The following is a 22018-nucleotide window of genomic DNA, read 5'->3' as shown; positions in this document are numbered from 1 at the left end:
CAGTTCTATTTCTCACTCCCTCAAAAAGCAGATGGTAGTCAATCAACCTTCATTTTTATTTCTTACTGTTAATAACCATATTTTATTATTTTTTTATAATCACAAATCCTTAATATTTTATCAGCAACATGTTGTCTGGGTTCCAATATTTAGCTTACTAATACATGTTAAACTCCTTTCTCTCTACCTCATTTTTCTTGCCATTGATAAAATGTATCCCATGTTCAAAGGATCAGGCTAGAAACTGGGAGGTCATGAGTTCCAGTCATCCCTTAGGCCTGAAAGCCAGTTGGGTGTCTTTGGGCCAATCACTCTCTCAACCCAACCCATCTAACAGAGGTGTTGGTATGAGGAAAATAATGAGAGGAATGAGTATTAGGTATGTTCGCTGCCTTGTTATTTATAAAAAAAGTAGTAAAGACAAGATGAGTGGCATAACTTTATTATTGATAAATAATAAATAAATCTGCATTGATATAAGACTCTTATTCTGCTTCTTAATATTCCCCACCATCCTACACAAGGCCAATGGGAGGTTTACATGTAGTGTCTATATTGTTTAAAGCAGGGATACATGTTCTAGATAAAGTTTGTGAAAATCAAAGTAGAAGGTGGCAAAAGGCAAGAGTTCTCACCAAAATGAAAAGACTACTCATACACTTTGCAGGGTTACATTGCTGTCAAGAAAATGTCATTGTGGAATGATATAGAGTTCACATGAAGTTACCCTTAGAACTATACTGTAGCTAATATTGTTATTTTTAATCTAGGAATCTAATGTCGTGGGATAGCTAAGGTGCAAATATGTGCTCAAAATTTTCTTTGTAATTCCATTCTTGGCAAGTATGACATTATGGAGAAGCAAGTCTTTGGGGAGTGAATGGGTGAATCACAAGCTCTTTTGTTTTACTTGTATACTAATGGCATTTTTATCACTTCTTCTTTACTATAACTGATCAAGAAACTGTCTTGCAGGAATTTGTTTTACATATGTGCACTCCCTTGTTGCCAGCTAGCAGGGGAAAATAGTTTTATAACACCCAGGAGTGCCTACAGATGTAGCTTCCATAATCAGGTTCAAACCCATGTACGTATAGTGAATCAGTGAAATGTTAGCTGATTTGATTCAGCAATGAGGCAATGAAACATCTTTAGGAATTCCTTCTTTCTCTTAACCATAGCAGAAGGAAGAAAAATGGATATTGTCTTCCCTGAAGCCACTCCAAATCATACAGGAGATTCTCCTCCACCCAGAATAAAAAGTATGATAGGACATGTTCAGGTATCTGGATTTGCCCAAATGGCTCCACTTCAAAGGTTTTCACTTTCACTTTCAAAGTATAGACTAGGAACAGAAGTTACTAAAGGTAGGAAATTGGGCTATTTTAAAGCTGTCTTCCTCTTACCCACCTTTCTTTCCATCCTTCAGGGTTTTTCCCTGCCTTCCTTAAATGAAGTTCTTTATTATCTATAAAGACCATTTCTGGCTTCATGTTGCCTTATTTTGTCTGACTGACAAGATTAGGAGTCTGTGGCTGCCAAGAGTATCTGCACCACTTAAACCACCCTTCATGAGATACAGGCTGTTCTCCTTCCCATTCATCAATTAGTTAAATACCTTTATTCAATTTTTCATTTTATGTCTCATCTATCTTTCTAAAACTCAACATTAGTATACAAGGGCTATCATCTCATTTTATTGTCCAAGAAAAAGCTTGTGACATAAGTCATTCTCTGCTGCAGACCATCCCATTGTCACCCATTGACGGTTGTGGGCAAGTAGAAAAGTGGACTTATATCTTCTTGGTCTTACCCCAAAATCTTTTTCCAATTAATGGCCAATTTCTAATGTTTAGTTTATTTCTTGTCCTATAGCTGTTACCAGTGGTGGAATTCAAATAGCTGAACAGCCGGTTCTCTTATTCAATGCAGGCCTGGGCCTCCGAGGCCTAGAACAGACTTCCGGAAGTTGCATCCACACACTTCCGGTGGTTGTTCTAGGACTGGGTGGCCTCCTCCAATCCTCCGAGGCCTAGAATGGATTTCTGCAAGTGGCATCCATGCACTTCTGGTGGGCCATTCTAGCCTGGGAGGCCTAGACTGGACTTCTGGAAGCTAGCTGGTTCTACGAATGCAGCCAAATTTAGCTACCGGTTCTGCTGAACCGTTGTAAACTGGCTGAATCCCACCACTGGCTGTTACATCATAGTCTTTCTTTTCTCCCCCGCTTAGTATTCTGATTTCATTTTATTTTTTCTGTCATTGCTGGCTGGTTCTCTTGTCTTCTGTCTCATAATAATTCTGGAAAATCTGTTATAACCTTTGAAGTTATGTCAGCTTACATAAGACATTATCTACATTTGTAATCTCTGAACTGAGCTCTGCTCCTTCTATTTCTATTTTCATCATCTGTTCAACTGTCTTGCTACAGCAGGAAGGCCATTCAATATGGCCTTGAAATATGAATTCATAGAATATGAATAAAAGCTTTCCACAGAAGAAAGTTGTCCTCCATACCTGAAGCGATATGAGGATCATCCTTCCACTCTCTTTTTGCAAACTGAATCCTAAAAATTGGGGAAATGTGCAACATATTTTGGATTCAGGCTGTTTTGCCATTTTGAGCATCTCACACATAATGCAAAAGTTCTGTGTTTGGGAAGTTTTATTGTGAGATCACAACAAAAGTTGTTGTTTTACTCCAATTGCAGAAGAAAGCCATTCTGAACAGCAGTGTTTTTAGAGTTAATGTTCTAAAAACACCTAAGACATTCTATCTTAAAACTTTTATTCTCTTTTCAAAATGGACTGCTTCAAGTGAGAAAGTTTGATCTGAAGACTGGAATAAAATATTCAATTTGTTAAAAAAATGTCCTTAGATGGAACAAGCTGATGTAAACTATTAAAATATAGCTTTTAAATGGATCTTTTTTGTTCCAAGCTCAGAGCAAAAATATTTCCTATTTTGAGCATTTCCCTTGAGAAACCTAGTTTTCTTGCAAGTGCTGTGATGTTAGAATGATAGAGCTGCTAAAACTAAACATTACTTACAGCAAGATACTACACCACTTATCATATACAGTTTCATAAAAATAATTAAGTGTTCAAAATTATGTAAGGAAATTTACAAATGAAATTCAAACACAAAATTAGAGGAAAATATGGAGACACTAACCAAATTCCAAATCTGTATTTCATTTGGTGTGAATTACTGTTATATTTGTTTTGGATCTCATATTTCTTGAAATTTGACACCCAATTCACATGTCATTGCAGCCAATGAAGTCTCTGGACAACTGCAGTCCTGTTTTTTAGATTGACCTTCTAAGGCTATTGTGAAATTAAAAATATGTAAGATAGTTGAACACTATCTTAAATTTCTAGTGGAAGCTCCTTTCAATTTTACTTGTGTTTTAACCTAGGAGCTAAGCACAACACACGCATACACACATACACTGGAGTTACTTTCTGTTTGTGCTTGTGCTCTTTTGATAAGATAACTAGGGAAAGCTTCTTGTTAAGTGAAAATAATATAACAAATAATAATTTCTCATATTTTCAGTTGCACCTATCGCATTCAAAGAACTTTGAGCTTCTTTAAGGAAAAAAGAACTATTGTGTATATTGTAACTTAACTGTAAAGTAGATTGCAGGCCTGTATTTAGGCTCTTTTAAATGATTAAGCATACAAAAGGATTTAAAAAAATAAAGAACCAGTCCTCTCTGAAAGACTCAAAACAGGACACAAAGAAACTTCACTTCTCCTTTTATAAATTTGTGTTTCAGGTAAGCAGTGCGAAGTGGATATAGATGAGTGTGTCTCAGCACCTTGCCTCAACAATGGAACCTGTGTTGATCACATCAACTATTACAAGTGTTATTGTCAACGTGGTTTTACTGGCATAAAATGTGAAACAAATACTGATGAGTGTTCCTCAACACCTTGTGTTCATGGAAGGTGATTCTTTGCATTTTTTTTAAATTTTGGTTACCCTGTTCTTTTAAAAAAGGGCTAGCAATGTTGAAAATTTAATGTCAAGAAAGATTGTTGCAGATGTTTCTAATTATATTATTCCATAGAATCAAAGCACAGGCACAGCTAAATGAATAACAGATGGTGCCAGTTTAAGCTAGTGCAATATGTTGATACATTATCTTATTGCTTCTTACATTTCAATGTAATGACATACAGTAATTTTCAATAACTGATTGAAATTAGATGTTAATATACTTAACATTGGTTTTCCACTCTTTTCATTCTAGCAGGTTGAAATAGGTTTTGGTTGGTTAGTCGGTTGGTTTTGCGGAGCAGAGGCCAATGTGTATGCAAGTGAAAATACTTCAGGAAGGGTTTTCAACAGAAACTTGTATGAATAATAGATCATTATCTCAGAAATCAGAAACATATCAGAATTAATCTAAGATGTTACAGATATAGCAAAATAATATGCTTGGTATTTCATCTCAAAGACGAAGATTACTTTGGATTGTACATAGAACTGTACTTTCTTTTTCAGATGCGTCGATCTCATAGATGGATATCGATGCAGCTGTGATCCTGGATGGACCAACTCAAGATGTGAACTTGATGTTAATGTAAGTATTCTTTTTAAAACAGAGGACTGTCAAACATATGAGATTTAGTAAAACCCATACATTTTGGGATAAAGGTGAAATATGCTGGAATTCAAACTATATTGCATTTTAAAGGTCTAATTTGGAGCTTTTTGTCTTTCCAAAATAAGCATAAGGAAACTTTGCATGAACTACAAGACTGCTACTTGTTGTCCAACACTGTGGTCCAGAACTCACAAGTTTGCACCTTTGAGTGGAATAAAAATAAAGTTTGCTGCTCTTGAACCACAAGAAAGTTAATGGGAGCTGGCAATCTGTAATATTTCCATGATCCATAACAGTCTGGTCAAATTCAGCAATCTCTATTCTCCTGAAGGCCGCTCAACCTCTTCTGGCATTGTTCCAGAAAATCCCTGAAATCTATGAAGAAGTAAAGAGCCTTCAGGCTGCAAAGATTCGTCTTACTCATCATTCCATTTGTACAAATCTCCTCTGGACTGAAGATCCAGTGGCTTTTTTTCAGGTCACAAATTCTTTTTTATGGAAGAATGGAGCATAGCATACTATAATCTAGTGGACAATGAGAAAAAATACTCTAGACATTGGTGAATAAAGTGGTTCAGAGTTGGACTGCTTGAATTATTCAGAACAAGGTGATGAAGGCCTGATTTTGCTCAGTTCACTGATATTGTTTGATTTGGTGTCTCATAAGAAAATGGACAGAATACTTGGCACTGTTTCTCTGACCACCTGTTTGCTAGATCCTGTCCCTTTTGGCTATGGAAGGCCACTTGGGAGATGACATGTGGAATCAGGAGTGCTGCTATATATTGTGGTGGCTGCCCTGCGGAACAGCATCCCTCTGGAGATAGGAATGGCCTTGACCTGTCAGCCTTCCATAAGTCATTAAAAACCTGGCTACTCCCCAGGCATATGGATGGGGAGGTTAAGCAGTTTCTGCTGGTTAAGTGGATTTTACTTTTTTTATTAGTTGAATTAGTTGGTCATTTATTATCTGGATTGTTGATTTATTTCTGTTGGCTTTAATGTAACCTACCCAGAGTCATTGTCATTTGTGGAAAATGGGGTGGCATGAGCAGTTATGGGCAGGTCTTGTTATATTCATATAACATCTCTGTTCTGCAAATTGTATTGGTTACCACTAAGTTTCCCGGTGCGATTCAAAATGCAGTTATCCTTTATAGTATTCTACATGGCATAGAGCCTACTTACCTGAGGGATCATCTCTCATGATTTCTGCCCATTCTGTGCAATCAAATAGAACTGTCGTGTTCTGGGTTCCATTGACTAAACAGTATAACTCAGCAGGACCTAAGCAGCAGCCACCTGAGAAATTCAAAATGCTGCTATCCTGCATGCCTTTAAACATGCCATGAAAGCTTGGTCTTGGGGGTTGGGTTAGGTGTCTGTCTGCCAGACCCCATTATAAAAAGGAGATAGTTTTTTTTATTGTTCCCTTTTGGTGACTATTATTTTTTTTTCTGATTTTGTGAGTTTCCTCTTTTTTTTCCCAACTTGCAAGCTGCCCAGAATGGTTCTGGAGTCAAGGGGTTCTAGAAATGAGACAGACAGAAAGACAGATGCATGCATAAAAACATGCAAACAAAAAAGCTACAATGTAGACAACCCATTGTTTAAAATAAAAGTATCAGTGGAGCAAATCCATTTGCTCCATTTCTGTTTTGTAGATATCAGCCTGCTAGTCTCATTCTCAGATAGTTTTAATGTTTTATTAAAACTTTAATTGATTAAATATGTAATACATTTGCTCTAGAAAGGATTTCATATTAGAAGTATTAGTTGTATAAGATGTCTCAATAGTACAAGAGGAGTTTAAATTGCCATTCAAACAATTATTTACTATCTCCTGTTAGTATTCTAGGATGATCCATACTTTTTGCCATGTGAAGGTCTATTTCTTTTGATGTTTGGTAGCTCATATTATCAATTCATTAAGAGTTTGAGTTCCATTTATGAATGACGCTGTGCATATGACAAGTTCAGGACATAAAAGGCTCTGAAAGCAAGGTGGTTTTTTTAAAAAAAACCAAAAACCTAGCATTACCTTTATGTTCAATTCCACTGCTATATAAGCAGGCAAGCAGTATTCAGTGCTAACTATAGTGTCAGATTTAAATGTCCTTCATCTTATAAGGTCGGCACATTCAGTTCCTCTGCTCAATATTAAAAGCCAGAATATTGCACAGGGAATTTAACTGTGGCAAAAGATTTACAGTATTGTTTCACTGGAAAGGGGAATGAACATAGAAAATAATTTATATTTCTTAGTTCTTGCACTCTAAACAGTTTCTGGAGTGCCTTGGGATGATAGATCCAAGGGGGCTGCTTTTTAAAGTTCACTAAAGTATCTCAAAAGGCACTTTTCTGACAATCTTTTTGAGATATGAAATAAAAGATATCTACTTTAAAAAAATCCACCATCATGACAGTATTATAACATGTGATATATGTCTGTATCTGTGTTGTATGAGTATTCACTATTGTATGTATATGTATAGCAACTGCCTCTCACACACCATTTTGCCTCAGAATAATGCTAGGTATAGTGGTGGGTGCAAAATAATGGCCAAGTTTGCAACATAGTGATTGGCTTACTATTTCTATTTCTGCTAATGTTGAGCCTTCTTTCTCAAAAAAATGTTGGACATTTTTTTCTCCCTATAAAAGAGTGTCTGGCATCATACCATGGTTTATTTTCTGGTCCTTTTCTGGATTTGTATCTTGACTCAATACTCTACAACCCCATTCAGATAATGGACATTGAGTTAAGCCATTATGTGGGTTTTGGGTTTTGACATTGCAGGGGGAAAACCCAGCCAAAGTGACTAAGGAAAATCATATTTCTACATTAAAAATGATTCTTAATCTTGGTAACTGCTTTATGTTCCTTTTTTCATTTTGTGCTTTTCAGTGTATTTTTTGTGTGTGTGTGTGTGTGTGTGTGTGTGTGTGTGTGTGCTTTAACTTTTCACTGTAATTATTTTTTGCTGTCTACTGTTCTGGGATTACATCTTCAGAGAGGAATAAAAATGCATAATGCATAATAAATATGCACCCTGGTCCTGTGGGTCTAATCCTTCACATCTATGATTGGCTAGGGAGGAGCCAGGAATGCTGAAGGACTTCACTTTTCCCCGTTCACCCCTGGAATGAGAGTCTTCTGCCCAAACTCTTCCATTCTGGCAGCTGTGTTCTTCTTCAGAAATGTGTCCCATTGTAATTAACATTTGTGATTTTTTCTTTAGGGAATCTGACTTATTGGATTTCCTTTTCTCATTTGTTCTAAAAGAGACATTGCATTTTCTGCAGAGCTTGTAACTTAATTCATTAAGGAACAGATGCTGATTCCTTCTGTTCTATTAGCACAACTATATTAATGTGTGTATTTCCTGAGAAACTCAATGTAAGAAAAATGGGAAAAGATGCCATTTTCAAAAGAGTTTTTACATGTATGCAGGTAGATATGTAATATGAAATAGGTGTTTTTCAGACCTGGCAACTTTTAACGTGTATAGACTTCAACTCCCAGAATTCCTAAGTCAGTATGCTGGCTGGGGAATTATGGGAGTTGCAAGTCCACACATCTTAAAGTTGCCAAGTATTTTTTTGGGGGAACTGATACCTAATGATACCTGATATCTCACAATTCGGTAGTCTGCCTGGATTATTTGAAACTTTATTTATCCAAACCATTTCTATAGTTCATGTTTTTTTAGGGGACTTACACTCAGCTTGTATGTGTATCTTTTACACTGATAGATCTGGAATTGGGAAAAAATTGAGACAGGGCCTGTGAGTCAGATTGCATCTGAAGGCCACAGGTTCTCCATCTTATTTTAAAATGAAAACGGTAACAGCAATACTCCATATAGAAAGGGAGGATAATAATAATAATAATAATAATTTTATTTATATACCGCCCTTCTCCCGAAGGACTCAGGGTGGTGAACAGGGCAAGTATATAAAAATACAAAAATACAAAAGTTAAAAAAGAATTAAATACAATGCCCAAACTAAAACAGTAAATACATATATTAAAAAACAACAATAAAATCCCAAACCCATCCCCCCATCAGGCCAGGCCGGCTTGTTCGAATAAGTGCGTCTTCAGATCGCGTCGGAAGGAGCGAAGGTCGGGCGCCATCCGGAGCTCGACCGGCAACCGATTCCATAAATCTGGGGTGCCCACAGAGAAGGACCTCCCCCTGGGGGCCACCAGACGACATTCTCTGACCGGTGGCACCCTGAGGAGGCCCTCTCTGTGGGAACACACAGGGCGGAGGGAAGTTGATGCTGGCTCTGTCACACTCTCACCTCAATCCTTCAGGGTGCCTTGTTGGACAGGGACTCTCTAGTACAATACTGGAGGGTATCAAGGATTTCAAGACCAGCAAGGAAAGGGGAAAACTTAGTGCCAAAATGGAGTCTGCATGCTTCAAATGTTATTCTTGCTCTAAAATTCAGGAGCTTAGTCAATGTCCTCAAGTTAAGTGAAGCCTCTTTAAGACATCTCAGTGTCAATGTAAGTATATTACCTGTCTTCCTTCTAGGATTTAAGCATGTCTCATTTGAGATTAACCCACGTACTATAACTAATATTTGGTTATTTAGCAATAAATGTCATTTTCTAGTGTTGTAGAAAGAAGAGACTCACGCCAGCTTTTCAGGAAAGGAAAGGTTTATTGTGCAGGTTCAGAGGGCTTAAACAAAGCAAAGGGACTATAGATTATAGACCTTCATCTTCTAAGACCTATCCTTCCTCTCCAGCCTCGTCCTCTCGTCCCTCATTTCGGACATTCCCTCTGCCAATGACCTTCTTCCCTACAATACGCACATTGATTTGGCCCCAGCAGTGTTTTCCCTTGTAAAGCTACCGCCAGCAATTCTGTTTTCCTCTGCATTCGTGCTTCCCTCTCTTTCTTCTCTACTTTGTCTCTATTAACATACACTTTGCTTGCCACCTCCAGCAATTCACTGGTATTCTTTCCCAGAGCTCCTTCCAACCTCTGCAACTTCTTCCTAATATCACCATAACTTTGTGCTATGAATCTCTCATTTAACATTCGTACATTGTCTTCATGTCTCGGATCTATCTGTGTATACAGCTCATAAGCCTCAATCAACCGTTGCAAAAAACTCTCCGGGCTTTCATCTGCTCCCTGCGTTACCAAAGGCGGCTTAGACTGGGGTTTTTCCTGGTTTCCAAAGTGCCTCTACTGTTAAATTCTGATATTCCGCAACAATGTCATTTGCGCTGCATCCCTAATGTCCCAACCTGGATCCTGCTCTGGTGCCCTTATCAGTAACTCTGCCTGTATATCCTGCACGGTACGTTATCTGTCCCTAACACACTTCCTAACCGCGGCTCTCCACTTCTCCTTTTCCTCCAAACTTAATAGTGTATTCAACAACTGCTGTACATTCTGCCATGTGGGGTTGTGGGTTTGCATGATGGTCTGGAACAGTTTCGCCATTTCTGTTGGCTTAGTGGTCATAGGACCATAATGCTGCTTCCAGTTCAGGAGATCCATGGTTGTGAATGGGACATATTGAAACATAGGTCAGAACTCCACCTGACCCTGTTGATTTATAACTTGCTAGTCTGTCTGCCTTAAGGGGGCTAAGAATCCTCACTTAGCAGTCGCTGCTTTAGCTGTGGCTGACCTTGTCATTACTCCTACCAATACATCTACCCCAGCAGCTAATCCTTCCTCTTCATCATCATCATCATCATCACCTATCTCACGCTTCCCAGCCACAGAAGGATCCTGCTCTTCCTTAGGAGCCGTGGGCTCCTTTCTCCTCTGCTTCTTTCTTACTGCTGGCTGCGCTTCACTTGGTGTTGCAGCAGCTCCTGCTGCTAACAGTTGAGGCAGCAGGGGAGGACGTGGCACATAAGGAGGGGGTCTAAAAATTACTTCCTCTTCCTCGACCAGCACCTCTTTCTTGGTATCAGACACCTCAGTTTCAGATATTTTCACATCCTTAAATCTCTTTGACACAACCCCTAGCTTCTTTCCCTTAGATCTGGCAATACAGAGGCAAACCATCTCAGCCTGACATTGCAATAAGTCATCTGCCTTCTCTGCTACTGCATTCCACCATTGGTCTATATACTGTGTGTGATTGAAATATTCATCAAAGCCTTTCAACATGCATTCCAGACGTGTGCTGGGAACACTGCTTTGCCCCCCCATTCAAAGAACACTGCCACTGACCTACGGTCCCAGACGTTCCAGCGGTCACCGATAGGAACTGCAATGGCTTAACCTCCCACACAGCCTAACACGAACTACTTTAGGATTGATGTCCCGAGTCCACGAGGGTGATCAGTCCCCCTCTTCTATCTTCAAGTGAGATACGTACTTTACTGCTTTAACATATACTCGCCTGAGGCATCTTCACACTCATCCTCTCCCCTTCCTGGCCAGGATTTGCATTCAGACCTCCTTCCCTTCCCTCAAGGGATCTTGGACTAGCCATCTGCACCTTCGGCCCCATAGAGGTGTCACTGCTGTGTCCTGGAGGTGCTTTCCCCTGTGGCACCTGGAGAATGTTTCAGGAGTGGCCTCTCGTTGGGTCTGAAGGGTCGGGCTGCCCTCAGCGAAACATCGCCTCGCTATGTTGTTCCTTCGTGGTCACCATGAAACTGTTGTAGAAAGAAGAGACTCACGCCAGCTCTTCAGGAGAGGAAAGGTTTATTGTGCAGGTTCAGAGGGCTTAAACAAAGCAAAGGGTCTGAACCCCGAGGGGTGTACGAACAGACATATTTATACCCCCCTATTACTTGCTTGTACTTTGTTCCTTATAAGGTTAAATTTTACACATTCTTATCAGAAGACAGTTTGCATAAGACAGTTGCAGGGGAATACGTGCAGCTACGCTAACAGGATTATGGCTACCTTGATCACCTAAGGACAGGAATAGGTTTGTTTACACAATGACTTTAGTACACTTCCTCTTTACTAGTAACTTAGGAAATCAGTGGGAAGTGTCAAGAGGTATTTAGAAATCTGAAATGAGATTTTTTTTCCCAAACGTAACCCTCCTTCATTTGAAATTAACTATCAAACAGTTTGTATTCTGCTCCTATATTGAGTGTGTGTCTTTATGCCTAGCTGTATTTATCATTCTAATACTTCCCAATGATTGGAATGATTTTTTTTTTAGTGAATGATTAACTCAGGGTGATTTGCTCCCTTTAAATTTCAAATATAGAATATAAAGGGAAGAAAACTATAAGAATAGTTTAAAGGGCTAACAAGCTAGAGGAAAATGAGTAGGAAAAAAAGAAATGAAGTATTTTTTTAAGTTCATAAAAATAGAATGACACTAATTGGAAATTGCTGTTTCAAAAGAAAGACTGATTTTAAAAAAAACAAAATTGACTTAGTAGGCTTCATCAAGTATTTTAATTAATTTAGTGCAGACATTAGAGTTGAGTTTTATTTTTAATAGTATGCGAAGTACCCCAGCCTTCCCATGGGATGTATAATTCAATTACTTTATATAATGTTTTGTAATAAATCACCCTACATTTCCCAGTTGAAATTCTGAGAAAGAAAGCACATTATTTTCATATAGTCCCTTTTGGATTCATTTGCATTTCAGTAAAAATAACTGCATACTTTTAAGTAAAACTAACTCCTGTGTCACAAGGAAATCCTCCAACACTGGAAGTTTTTAAGAAGAGATTGGACAATCATTTGTCTGAAATGGTATAGGTTTTCCCTTCCAACTCTGTTATTCTATTCTATTCTATTCTATTCTATTCTATTCTATTCTATTCTATTCTATTCTGTTCTGTTCTGTTCTGTTCTGTTCTGTTCTGTTCTGTTCTGTTCTGTTCTGTTCTATTCTATTCTATTCTATTCTATTCTATTCTATTCTATTCTATTCTATTCTATTCTAATGAATGGGTTTGCTTAACAACTGCTGCAAAAATTGTCATAAAATTACTTCCACTCATGTGAGTGCCTCATCTTACAACCACAGTGACTAACAACAGTAATGGCTCAGTTATGGTGAATAGATAGGAACTACCAGTAAATGTAACACAGTTATATCCTCAAACAAAAAATCCAAAACTGGATCCAACTCTCACTTTATTCCTAATTAATATAAGATTAATGGCGGTATAAATCACTATCACTAATTGGCCCCTCTTACATTTCCTACAGTGAAGAACTTTACAAAGTACTTCACATTTCCATCTAAAACCTTAAATAGGGCCAAAATGAACTATATCCAAGATTTTAAATTTTGGAGAATATTTTCATTTTTGATAATGATTTTTTATATTTTTATAATGATTATTTTTAGATATTTGTTGTTTCATACAATTGAGGCGTGGCACCCAAAATCACTTATGAGATGGGCAGCTATGATTAATAAATCAATAAATAGTTGATAATAATAATAAAAGTTGGGCATAGATCAAGGGTGGGCAATTAATTTTCCCAAGGGGCCACATGAGAAACTGAGAGTTTGTGGAGTGCCAATGCCACCCCCCCAGCCCCCCAGCCCCTGATCTCACCTGCACTGCTGCTACCACCCCACCCTCTACCCCCAATGCTGCCAGCACTCTTCCCCCTGCCACCAATGCTCCACCTCCTAACAGGGACCACCCAGGGGTCAGATGTAGCCTAGGGGCCATAAAATGCCCAAGTCTGTATAGATATATGAAAGTGAAGAAAGTCTAAGCAGGTGAAGCTTAATATAGAAGAAATAGATGTTCTGTTGTTAAAGAAGTCTTATCTAGAACAGAACATTGTTCAATGTTGAGGAAAATTTCATTGTACCTGAACATGCACAGATGCCTTAATGGAGAGAAGTACTTCTCATTATTCTCTAAAAACAAAACTCTCTACAGGTGTTGTGAATGCATTGTTAATGGTGGATTGCAAACTGCACACCAGAAGCAATACGTAAGCAGTATAAACAAAAACTGAATGCCTTTATAGATGGCATTTTTCTCAATTGCAGATGTCATCCACACATGTGCACCAAAGTCTTCACTGTTCTTAACTCTGTGTTGCATTCTACACCCCCTCCCTTTTAAAAAAAATAAAACAAATGTGTATATAGGTAAAATTGCATTAAGAAAAATACCTATTTAAAGGAAATACCAGAATGCACAGAAGTCCCAAAAATTGCTTGTAAAATGTACACATTAAGGAAAATATGTATAATAACAGAGAAATGGGCATAACAATTAGTGTGAATTTTCATGGATTTTTTGATTATCTGCAAAACTAAATATATTACAGTTTTGATCCCAAATATTTGTTTCACTTCTAAAGTGATTACAAATACTGAAGCAGAGAGTAGACACCCCTGACTTGCATCTTAACTTATTGGAAAACTTGTGGAGAGTGTTCCATTTACTGTAGTCCTTGCTGTGCCACAAATATATATCCTCCACCCAAGTTTTACATTCGTATCCTGAACTGAATTTGTTTAAAGCTTTTAACAAGAAAGGCTACTCCAAATTATTAAAGGCTCTTTTTGAATTTAGGAACATTACTGCCACATTCTTTTTCTTATCATTGATATATTATAATGCACTTATTATAAATCTGCTGTTGTGTTTTATCTTCCTTTTGGGAATGTAACTTGTTTGATCTGCATGTATTATTTCAGAAACACAATTCCTTAGACATTCAGCTAATATAGTGAATATCTTATAGTCAACATTGAGTAGAAAAATTGTTCTGTGTGACTGAAGTTTCTTTGAACCATTTCCTTCTTTGTAAATCAAAGTTATGTATGCATCTTCTACATTTTTTAAAGTTGTTTGTGTCTCTTTAATTGAACTCATTGTTCTTAGCAATGTTTCCAATAGTTATTCCTCTAAATTTGTACATTAGGGTGCCAGCCAATATGATAAAAAAATGTCAAGGCATACAAGATGAAATACTAGGCAGTTGATGTAATATTAACTATTATGCAAACAAAGAGCTCAATAAGACAATTGATGAAAACAATAAAAAATGAATAATTGTATAGTAAATTGAAAGCAGAACTTCAAAAAAGAATCACAGTAGAACAATAAGGAAAGTAATGGAAAAAAATCAATAATGTTTACTGCAATCTGCAATTTAAGGGATAATTAGTATAAACTGCTTTACAACTGTTTTGTAATGCCATAAACAATTACCAAGATATATAACAATATAACAATAAATCATATAACAATAAATATTGCAAATGCCACAACAGAGAAGGAACATTTTATTGCATGAGAGAATTACAAAACTCAAACCTACGAGGAAGAATAATCAATATATTCAGAAAATTCTAAAAACAAAATGTGAGCTAAGACCACAAATATTTCTGTTAGGTGTAATTCCAGAAAATATAAATGCAAAATATCAGTTTGCTAAGTTACATAAGTTACATACTGACAGTTTACAAGGACAAAGTTGGCCCAAAGTTGGAAAATAAAAATCCTGTCAATGATGCAATGAACAGATTAAAACTTGAGTGTGTTCAGTAATAGCAAAATTGCCTGTATATATCTCCATAACAGAAGTTTAACCAAATTAAGCAGGAATGGCTTCTTTATATACTATATATCACACAGCATGTGAAACTTACATATTTGTTACATGTTTTCTAGGAAAAGAGTTATTAGACAAAATAGACAAATAGACAAAATGTCTTAAACAGATATTAGCAATAACTCTTGGTATTCAGAATAAAAGTGCAAATATTTAGGTTAGCGTATAAGACGACTTTTTAACCCATGAAAATCTTCTCAAAAGTCAGGGGTCGTCTTATACGCTGGGTGCTGAAACTTTAGGGACAGGGCTGGCTGGAAAACCTGGAGCGGATCTCCCATTTTGTCTGCACAGGGAAAGCGGGACCAATTGGAGAAGAAGCTGCAGTCTGTGATTTTTTACAGGCTGGGATCTAGGTGTCTTTCCTTCTAAGGTTGAAGAGCAGCTGTAGTCTATCCCAACTTGAAAGGCAGGTGGGGAATGCAGCAGTCAGAGCAGCTGCTTAGCTCTAAGGACACATTTGACTCAGGAACTGGGCAGGCTGGCTGGAAAACCTGGAGCGGATCTCCCATTTGGTCTTTTTTTTTTATCCCATTTATATCCCGCCCTTCTCCGGAGACTCAGGGCGGCTTACAATTTAAAGCACAAATCAATGTGCTTAGCAATAGCCTTCATTCTATGTATATGCCTGCTTATTAGGGCTTTCGCCCCCCCCCAAGCAGCATTATTACAAAGTCAGCTTATTGCCCCCAACAATTTAGGTCCTCATTTTACCTACCTTGGAAGGATGGAAGGCTGAGTCAACCTTGAGCCTGGTGGGATGCGAACCTGCACTAATTGCAGGCAGCTGGTGTTACTTAAGGCTCTGCACAGGGAAAGCTTTAGAGTGAATTAGGAGAAGTTTAATCCACTTGCACTGTTTTATGTTTACATGTTTGATGACAAACAGCCTTATGTTTATAAGTGACAGTTTTCCTACTAAGTACCTGCATGTCATAAGCATTTGAATTAAAATTACCATATTAAAATCAAATCTGATGTTTTTTAATTTTTATTTGGTGTGCGTTGGAAGAGGGGTAGTCTTATACGGCGAGTATAGCCCAAACCCTATAATTTAACAGGAAATGTAGGGGGTCGTCTTATACGCCCAGTCGTCTTATACGCCGGAAAATACGGTAGTGGTGGGAAAAAAAGGCAAGGGGAAAACATTACTTAAAAATCTTTCTATAGATTTTTTTTCCTTCCTTTGTATTTATAACTTTCTAAAATCTTCGAAAAGCTTAAATAAATAAAACTATATAAATCAGCCATGGTAAATTTGTTCATCCTGACATCAATGTGAAAGTTACTTAACCATTTTTTCATTGTTAAAAATGGAAGCGGGTTAGATTTCTAGGGATTAATCTTCCATTCTTGTCATGTGTTACTATAAAAATCGATAACCTACATATACTTAAGTCTACACTTATTGACATGAGAACAGTGGCTTAATTCAAAGACATAGATTTAAATGCAAAACAATTTACTCATGAAGAATTGAATTCTTGGTGCCAGATAGAAAAGGGATCTGTTCCCACAAAGCCATATAATGCTTCAAAGCTCTGAGATCAATTTATTATCATTTATCTCATCAGGAATGTGAATCATCCCCTTGCCTTAATGGGGGCTCTTGTCAAGATCTGGTCAATGCATTCAAGTGCATTTGCTTGAGTGGATACGGAGGTGAATTTTGTGAGGTGGATATTGACATTTGCACTGAACCACTGCTGAACTCATCCCTCTGCTTCAATGGAGGGAAATGCATTGATGGCCCTGGAAGAACTTTTTACTGCAGGTCAGTTGTCTGCTTACCTATAACTGGTATAATCAATATAAATTGACTTGTTAGTTGCACAATCTTTTCCAAAACAAATTGAAATTCATGGGTTTTTTTTATAAAGGACTAATTATTTTCTGGAGTGTCTTGAATGGTACTCCTTGTGCTTAAACAATTCCTTCATTGCTAATATAACTCTAAACTCTAAAGGGACTGGTGTATCTAGGACAGTTCTGAGTCATTCCCATACCATGATTAAGGCACTTGGTATCCACTGATTTAGTAACAAGGACTGATATAATTAGCTCCCACCAGAGAGCTGAATGTATTTGTGTGGTTGCTAAGAGATGACAATTACTTGGTACTCCATAATCAATCTATCAAAACCAGGAATTAAATAATTTAAGTGGTTGAAATCCAAATTCTGTCAACCCAGCCATCCTGGTCAATGGTAGTGAATAATCAATGTTATCTAAATGCAGTGGCGTAGCGTGGGTTGTCAGCACCCGGGGCAAGGCAAGTGATTTGTGCCCCCTAACCCGTGGATTTTAGCACTCAAGTCTGCCGCAGGGAGCCCCGCATCCTGGGCATCCGCCGCACCCCCCACCCACGCCTCCCCCGGGAAAAGGGGGAAGGTCCGGCATCCCCTCCCTCATGTGCGGCAGAAGCGCCGGGACCCGAGGCCGTGCCAGGAGGCGGGCGGCGCAGCGGAGCCTCCGCATCGGAGCCGGTGGGGGGGTGGCTGGGGGCGCCGCTGTCCCTTTCTTACCTCTGATGCCTGGAAGAGAGCGGGACCCCCCAGCGCAGCTGCCCGTCTCACTCAGGCATGCACCGCAGCTGGCCGGGGCTTCCACCGGGGGCGCATCCGGGCACGGGGAGTGAGGGAGGGGGCCGGCACGACACCCTGTGAGCTTGGCAGCCCTTGGCCGGAGCTGCGGCTGAGCCTGGAGCCGCACCAGCCCGCACCTGCTGCCCCGGGAGAGCTCGGCTCGCTCCTCTGACTCCCCTCCTGCCACCGCCGCCCCCTCAGCCACGTGCGCCGGGCCGCCACTGCGGGGGCCGCTCTAGCGCGGAGAGGGGGAGGCCAGTCCCCGTTTGGCCCGCCAGCCCCAGGAGAGCCCCGCGTGAGCGCCTCGCCAGCTGCTGAACTCTGGCTTTTGAGCAGGAGCAACCTTGCCCTGCTTGCCCTTGCCCGGCGCCAGGAGCAGCTGCTGCCGACCGCCCCACTTTTTGCAAGCCCCGCTATGCCGCCGCCACCTGCCGTGGGGTGATGGAGTCGGGGCCGCACTGGCGGGCGCTTCTCTGGCAGTGGGGCATGCTGGTGCCCTGCACTGCGCTCCGTCTGCGGGGGCCGCCCTGGGAAAGGTGGAAGTGCAGCTGTGGTCTGGGATGGCTCCGAGCCCTGTCTGGCCGGCTTTGTGCCTCCGTCCCCCAAGAGTAGCTGGTTGTGAGTTGCTGCTTCCCCGAGTGCGCCTCAGCCCCAGATCCCCCCCGCGGGACTCCAGCCGCGCGAAGGGCGCTTCGGTGCGTCTTCCATCCCTCCCGAGTGCGAGCGCCCCCCCAGATGTTGCGCCCGGTGCGGCCGGCCCCCCCTGCACCCCCCACGCTACGCCACTGTCTAAATGACCCATAATTAGATAGACTGTTTTCCTTGAATGTTGCTCTAAGAAAGTTGACAATCTCAGTTTCTATCTTGCCTTTCCACCAATGAATAACACTCTAAATGACTAACAAAATGGAAGACATGACAGTGTCTTTAATTATATCTGAACTAGGAAAAAAATCATATACAAACAGTTCAGCTTAATTGGAATGCAAAAAATTGCATGTCAATTAAACTCATCCTAATTTTAGCTGACCAGTATTCTCCAAATGTTTACATGGGAGCAAGAAACCCAGGACTGCCTGCAGCTTCTGAATATAATGCTGAGCAGAGTTTTCATATGAATTGATTTAGTTAAAAAACAAGTACTTTCATAGCTCAAGAAACTTTTGTAACATGGTACCATCCTACCTCAGTTTTACATAAGAAACCATTCTCTTGATATTATTCTCACAGGAAACTTGTGTTAGGAAATAACTGTTCTCTCCAACCTGGTAATTGCCATGTAATTGCCATGCTTTCCTCCTATTCAGACAAAACATAGGTGACAAGATGAGAAAATGACAAGGGCAGGAAGTCCTTGTCCGTGTATATTTTATGTAGAAAGCAGAATGCATTCAAATTCCTGAAAGCTTTATAATAGGAAAGGCATTGTCTATGGCACCTCTGAGAAGGTGGGTGTGGGTTGTAAAAATGTGGCAGTTTTAATTAAACAAGAGTCACAATGCAGTTCATAAAATCAGATTCATAGAATACATTTTATTTACTCTCGAAGGAGGATGTTCAAGATTCCTGCGTAAATGTGCAAAAACAACAATGGCAGATTGAAAAGCAACTCATCACTTGCAAAGTTTTGACATAATGGAGATAATGGGATTGATGTGTGTGAGTTTGTGTGTATATTCCTGTATTGGGTTGAAATGAAAATATGTATTTTCACAAAGCTTTCAACATTCTCTAGGCTGTTCTAGGAGGTATTTATCACATTCTCATTGCATAAAGATAATACTCTGAATTTTACTTTGACTTACTCACATCTGAAATAAGCTTGATAAAACACTCCATAATCCTCTGGCAACAATTTCCTGTGCAAAATACCAATATATTTCAAAAGTATTATATTTCAAGTTTCCATTATCTATGTTGCACTTTGAAATAAAGCTGAAATAAATTAATAATTTTATTAAGTATAATTATTACATACAAAGCCATCTCTTAGTGGATTATAATTCTATGTGGCAATAAATAGCATAATATATTTAATTACACCATTAATCTGTAAATGAAATTAAAGCAAAATTCAGGAGAAACTACTTATCCTGCCTTGCATTTGTCTTTGTTAAGAATGACAATTCTGTGTTATTACACTACTACTTTTGTACCGCAGTTATCTTTTTCTTTAGCTTCATACGCTTCATTTACCCATTCTGCAGTTTAATTTTCTTGGTTGCAGTGATCCAATTATGTAAATGACATCACAATATACCTTCCGATGTGCCATTGCCAACACACCCTCTTAGCAAATTAAACATTAAGAAGAGAAATCAAGAGAAGGAAACCAAGAATCAAAGAAAAAGAATATTTGATGCCATGTAATTTAGACTCAAAGACATTGCTCAATTCTAAGATATGTTTCTATTATGTAGTAATTAGAAAAGTGTTTAATTCAGTTGGTTTTAGAGATAGTACTTGAAGAATACCTTACTGCTTGAAAAATGTTCATCTTCCAGTTCCAACAGTATTTTCAACAGTTGATGTAGCTTCAGAAAACAAAAACGCAGCTTATCACTACTGGTGAAAATATCATTCTGCTAATATTTATAATCAGGCCATATAAAGAAGGGAGTTGTGTATGAGGATTCTTCAGTGCAAGATCAGGTCACAAGAGTGTTCATTAATAGGGTCTAAAATGTACCCAAAATTGTTTTATGTGGAGAATTTGGTAAGGTAAGGTACATTTCTCACCTACCAAGGAATTGAGAGGAGTGGGAATTGGAGAAATTCAATATAAGAACAACAAAGGAGATTATATCAATTATAATTTACTCTACTCCAAGCATTAGAGTAGAAACAAAAAGATGCTAAGTAATTTATCACTTATGTTTAAGTTTCCCCCTCCCTCAGGTTGTGTTTTGTTGGGAACAGATCTGCTTTAAAGATGAGAATATAAAGATGAGAATATTTTCCTACTTTGCACACATAAACTCTTTTCCTTGAAGCTACTACCATGGTAAACAAGCAGATGCTAAGATAAAATTCAAAAGGCTAATAAATATGTGCAAACATAGCAAGAAGCTTCTTAGAAAGCCAGGTAAATTCTGAATATAGAAGCTGTTGTATTTATAGTTAGGTCTCATTTTACAACCACAAAATGGGATGAAAATTTCCATTGCTAAGCCAAGTGATTGTTAAGAGATTCACATCCAATGTTATGACTTTCTTGACACAGTTGTTAACTGAATTACTGCAGTTGTTAAGGGAATCATGTAGTCACTAAGCAAATCTGGCATTCCCCCCCCCATTGACTTTGTTTGTTAGAAAGTGGCTCAGAAGGTCACAAATGGTGACCACATGATCCTGGGATGCTGCCACTGTCATTAATTCAGTTGCCAAGTGCCCGAAAGTTGATCACATGACCATGGGGATAATGTAATGGTCATAGGTTACATTTTTCATTGTCATCGTAACTTTGAACATTTGCTAAATGGATGGTTGTAAGCTGAGGACCATTTGTATTATAAAGACAAATTCTTCAATTCACTTATTATGGTGTGCGATGCTGCCACTATTCCATAGTTTTGTAGCACAAGTAATTATGGGCACATCTCAGTATACCTATGTTACGCCAAAACTACACACAGAGAGACAGACTGGTTAACAGTGAGTTTTTGAGTGTTGTTAGAAGAAAAATGTTCTCCATTCAAATGCAAGCTGGATTACACATAAACATGCTAGGCAATTGCTTGAAGAGAAAGGTAGTTTTTATTTGACAGTTTAATGTGGAGCATAGAAATTGAAGGTAGACTACGATGTTAAAAAGCTGAGGGTGATATTACTTATAGTAACAATGGGCTTTGATAAGAAATATGTTAGATTGAGGTGTCCCTGCTTTTTGGATGTGTGAAGTTCAAGAGTGGAAGGTCTGTTCCTAATCCTGTGGATATGGGTAAATCTCTTCATTAATGTCAAATTTATGAAGGATCTGGCATCAGGGTGTATGTAGTCTTGTGACAAGAGATTTTTCTTATCATGAGTGATCTCTGTTATATGTTTCTTTGCCAGTGTTGGCTGACTTCCTGGAGAGGTGCACTTAATCAATTTGAACTCAAGGGTCAATGGTGGCAGAGAAAGGTTAAGTGGTTTCTTTTTAATGTTATTTTGAGGTTTTCTAGCTGATCGGAGATGGCTAGGCCTGACTGCAACCTAACCAAAACAGGATGCCAGAGGAGTTTTATCTTCCAACGTTGTAATTCCATGTGT

The 22018-nt window shown here is 38.8% G+C and overlaps 1 protein-coding gene across 1 annotated transcript in view; it reads left to right on the top strand.

The window, feature by feature from the left end:
• Positions 1–22018, top strand: part of EYS (eyes shut homolog) — a gene marked incomplete at both ends in the record, with an annotated part of 678422 nt that overhangs the window by 190144 nt on the left and 466260 nt on the right. Inside the window, 3 exons of the mRNA XM_083372645.1 lie at positions 3787–3958; positions 4518–4596; positions 16754–16953. Of these exons, the coding sequence (XP_083228771.1) occupies positions 3787–3958; positions 4518–4596; positions 16754–16953 (451 nt within the window). The remainder of the gene's footprint in view (positions 1–3786; positions 3959–4517; positions 4597–16753; positions 16954–22018) is intronic.

Source organism: Vipera ursinii (genome assembly GCF_947247035.1).
Source record: "Vipera ursinii genome assembly, chromosome: 1".
Classification (NCBI taxonomy): domain Eukaryota; kingdom Metazoa; phylum Chordata; class Lepidosauria; order Squamata; family Viperidae; genus Vipera; species Vipera ursinii.
The sequence above is the reverse complement of the archived record's forward strand: the minus strand, read 5'-3'. Positions and strand labels throughout refer to the sequence as shown.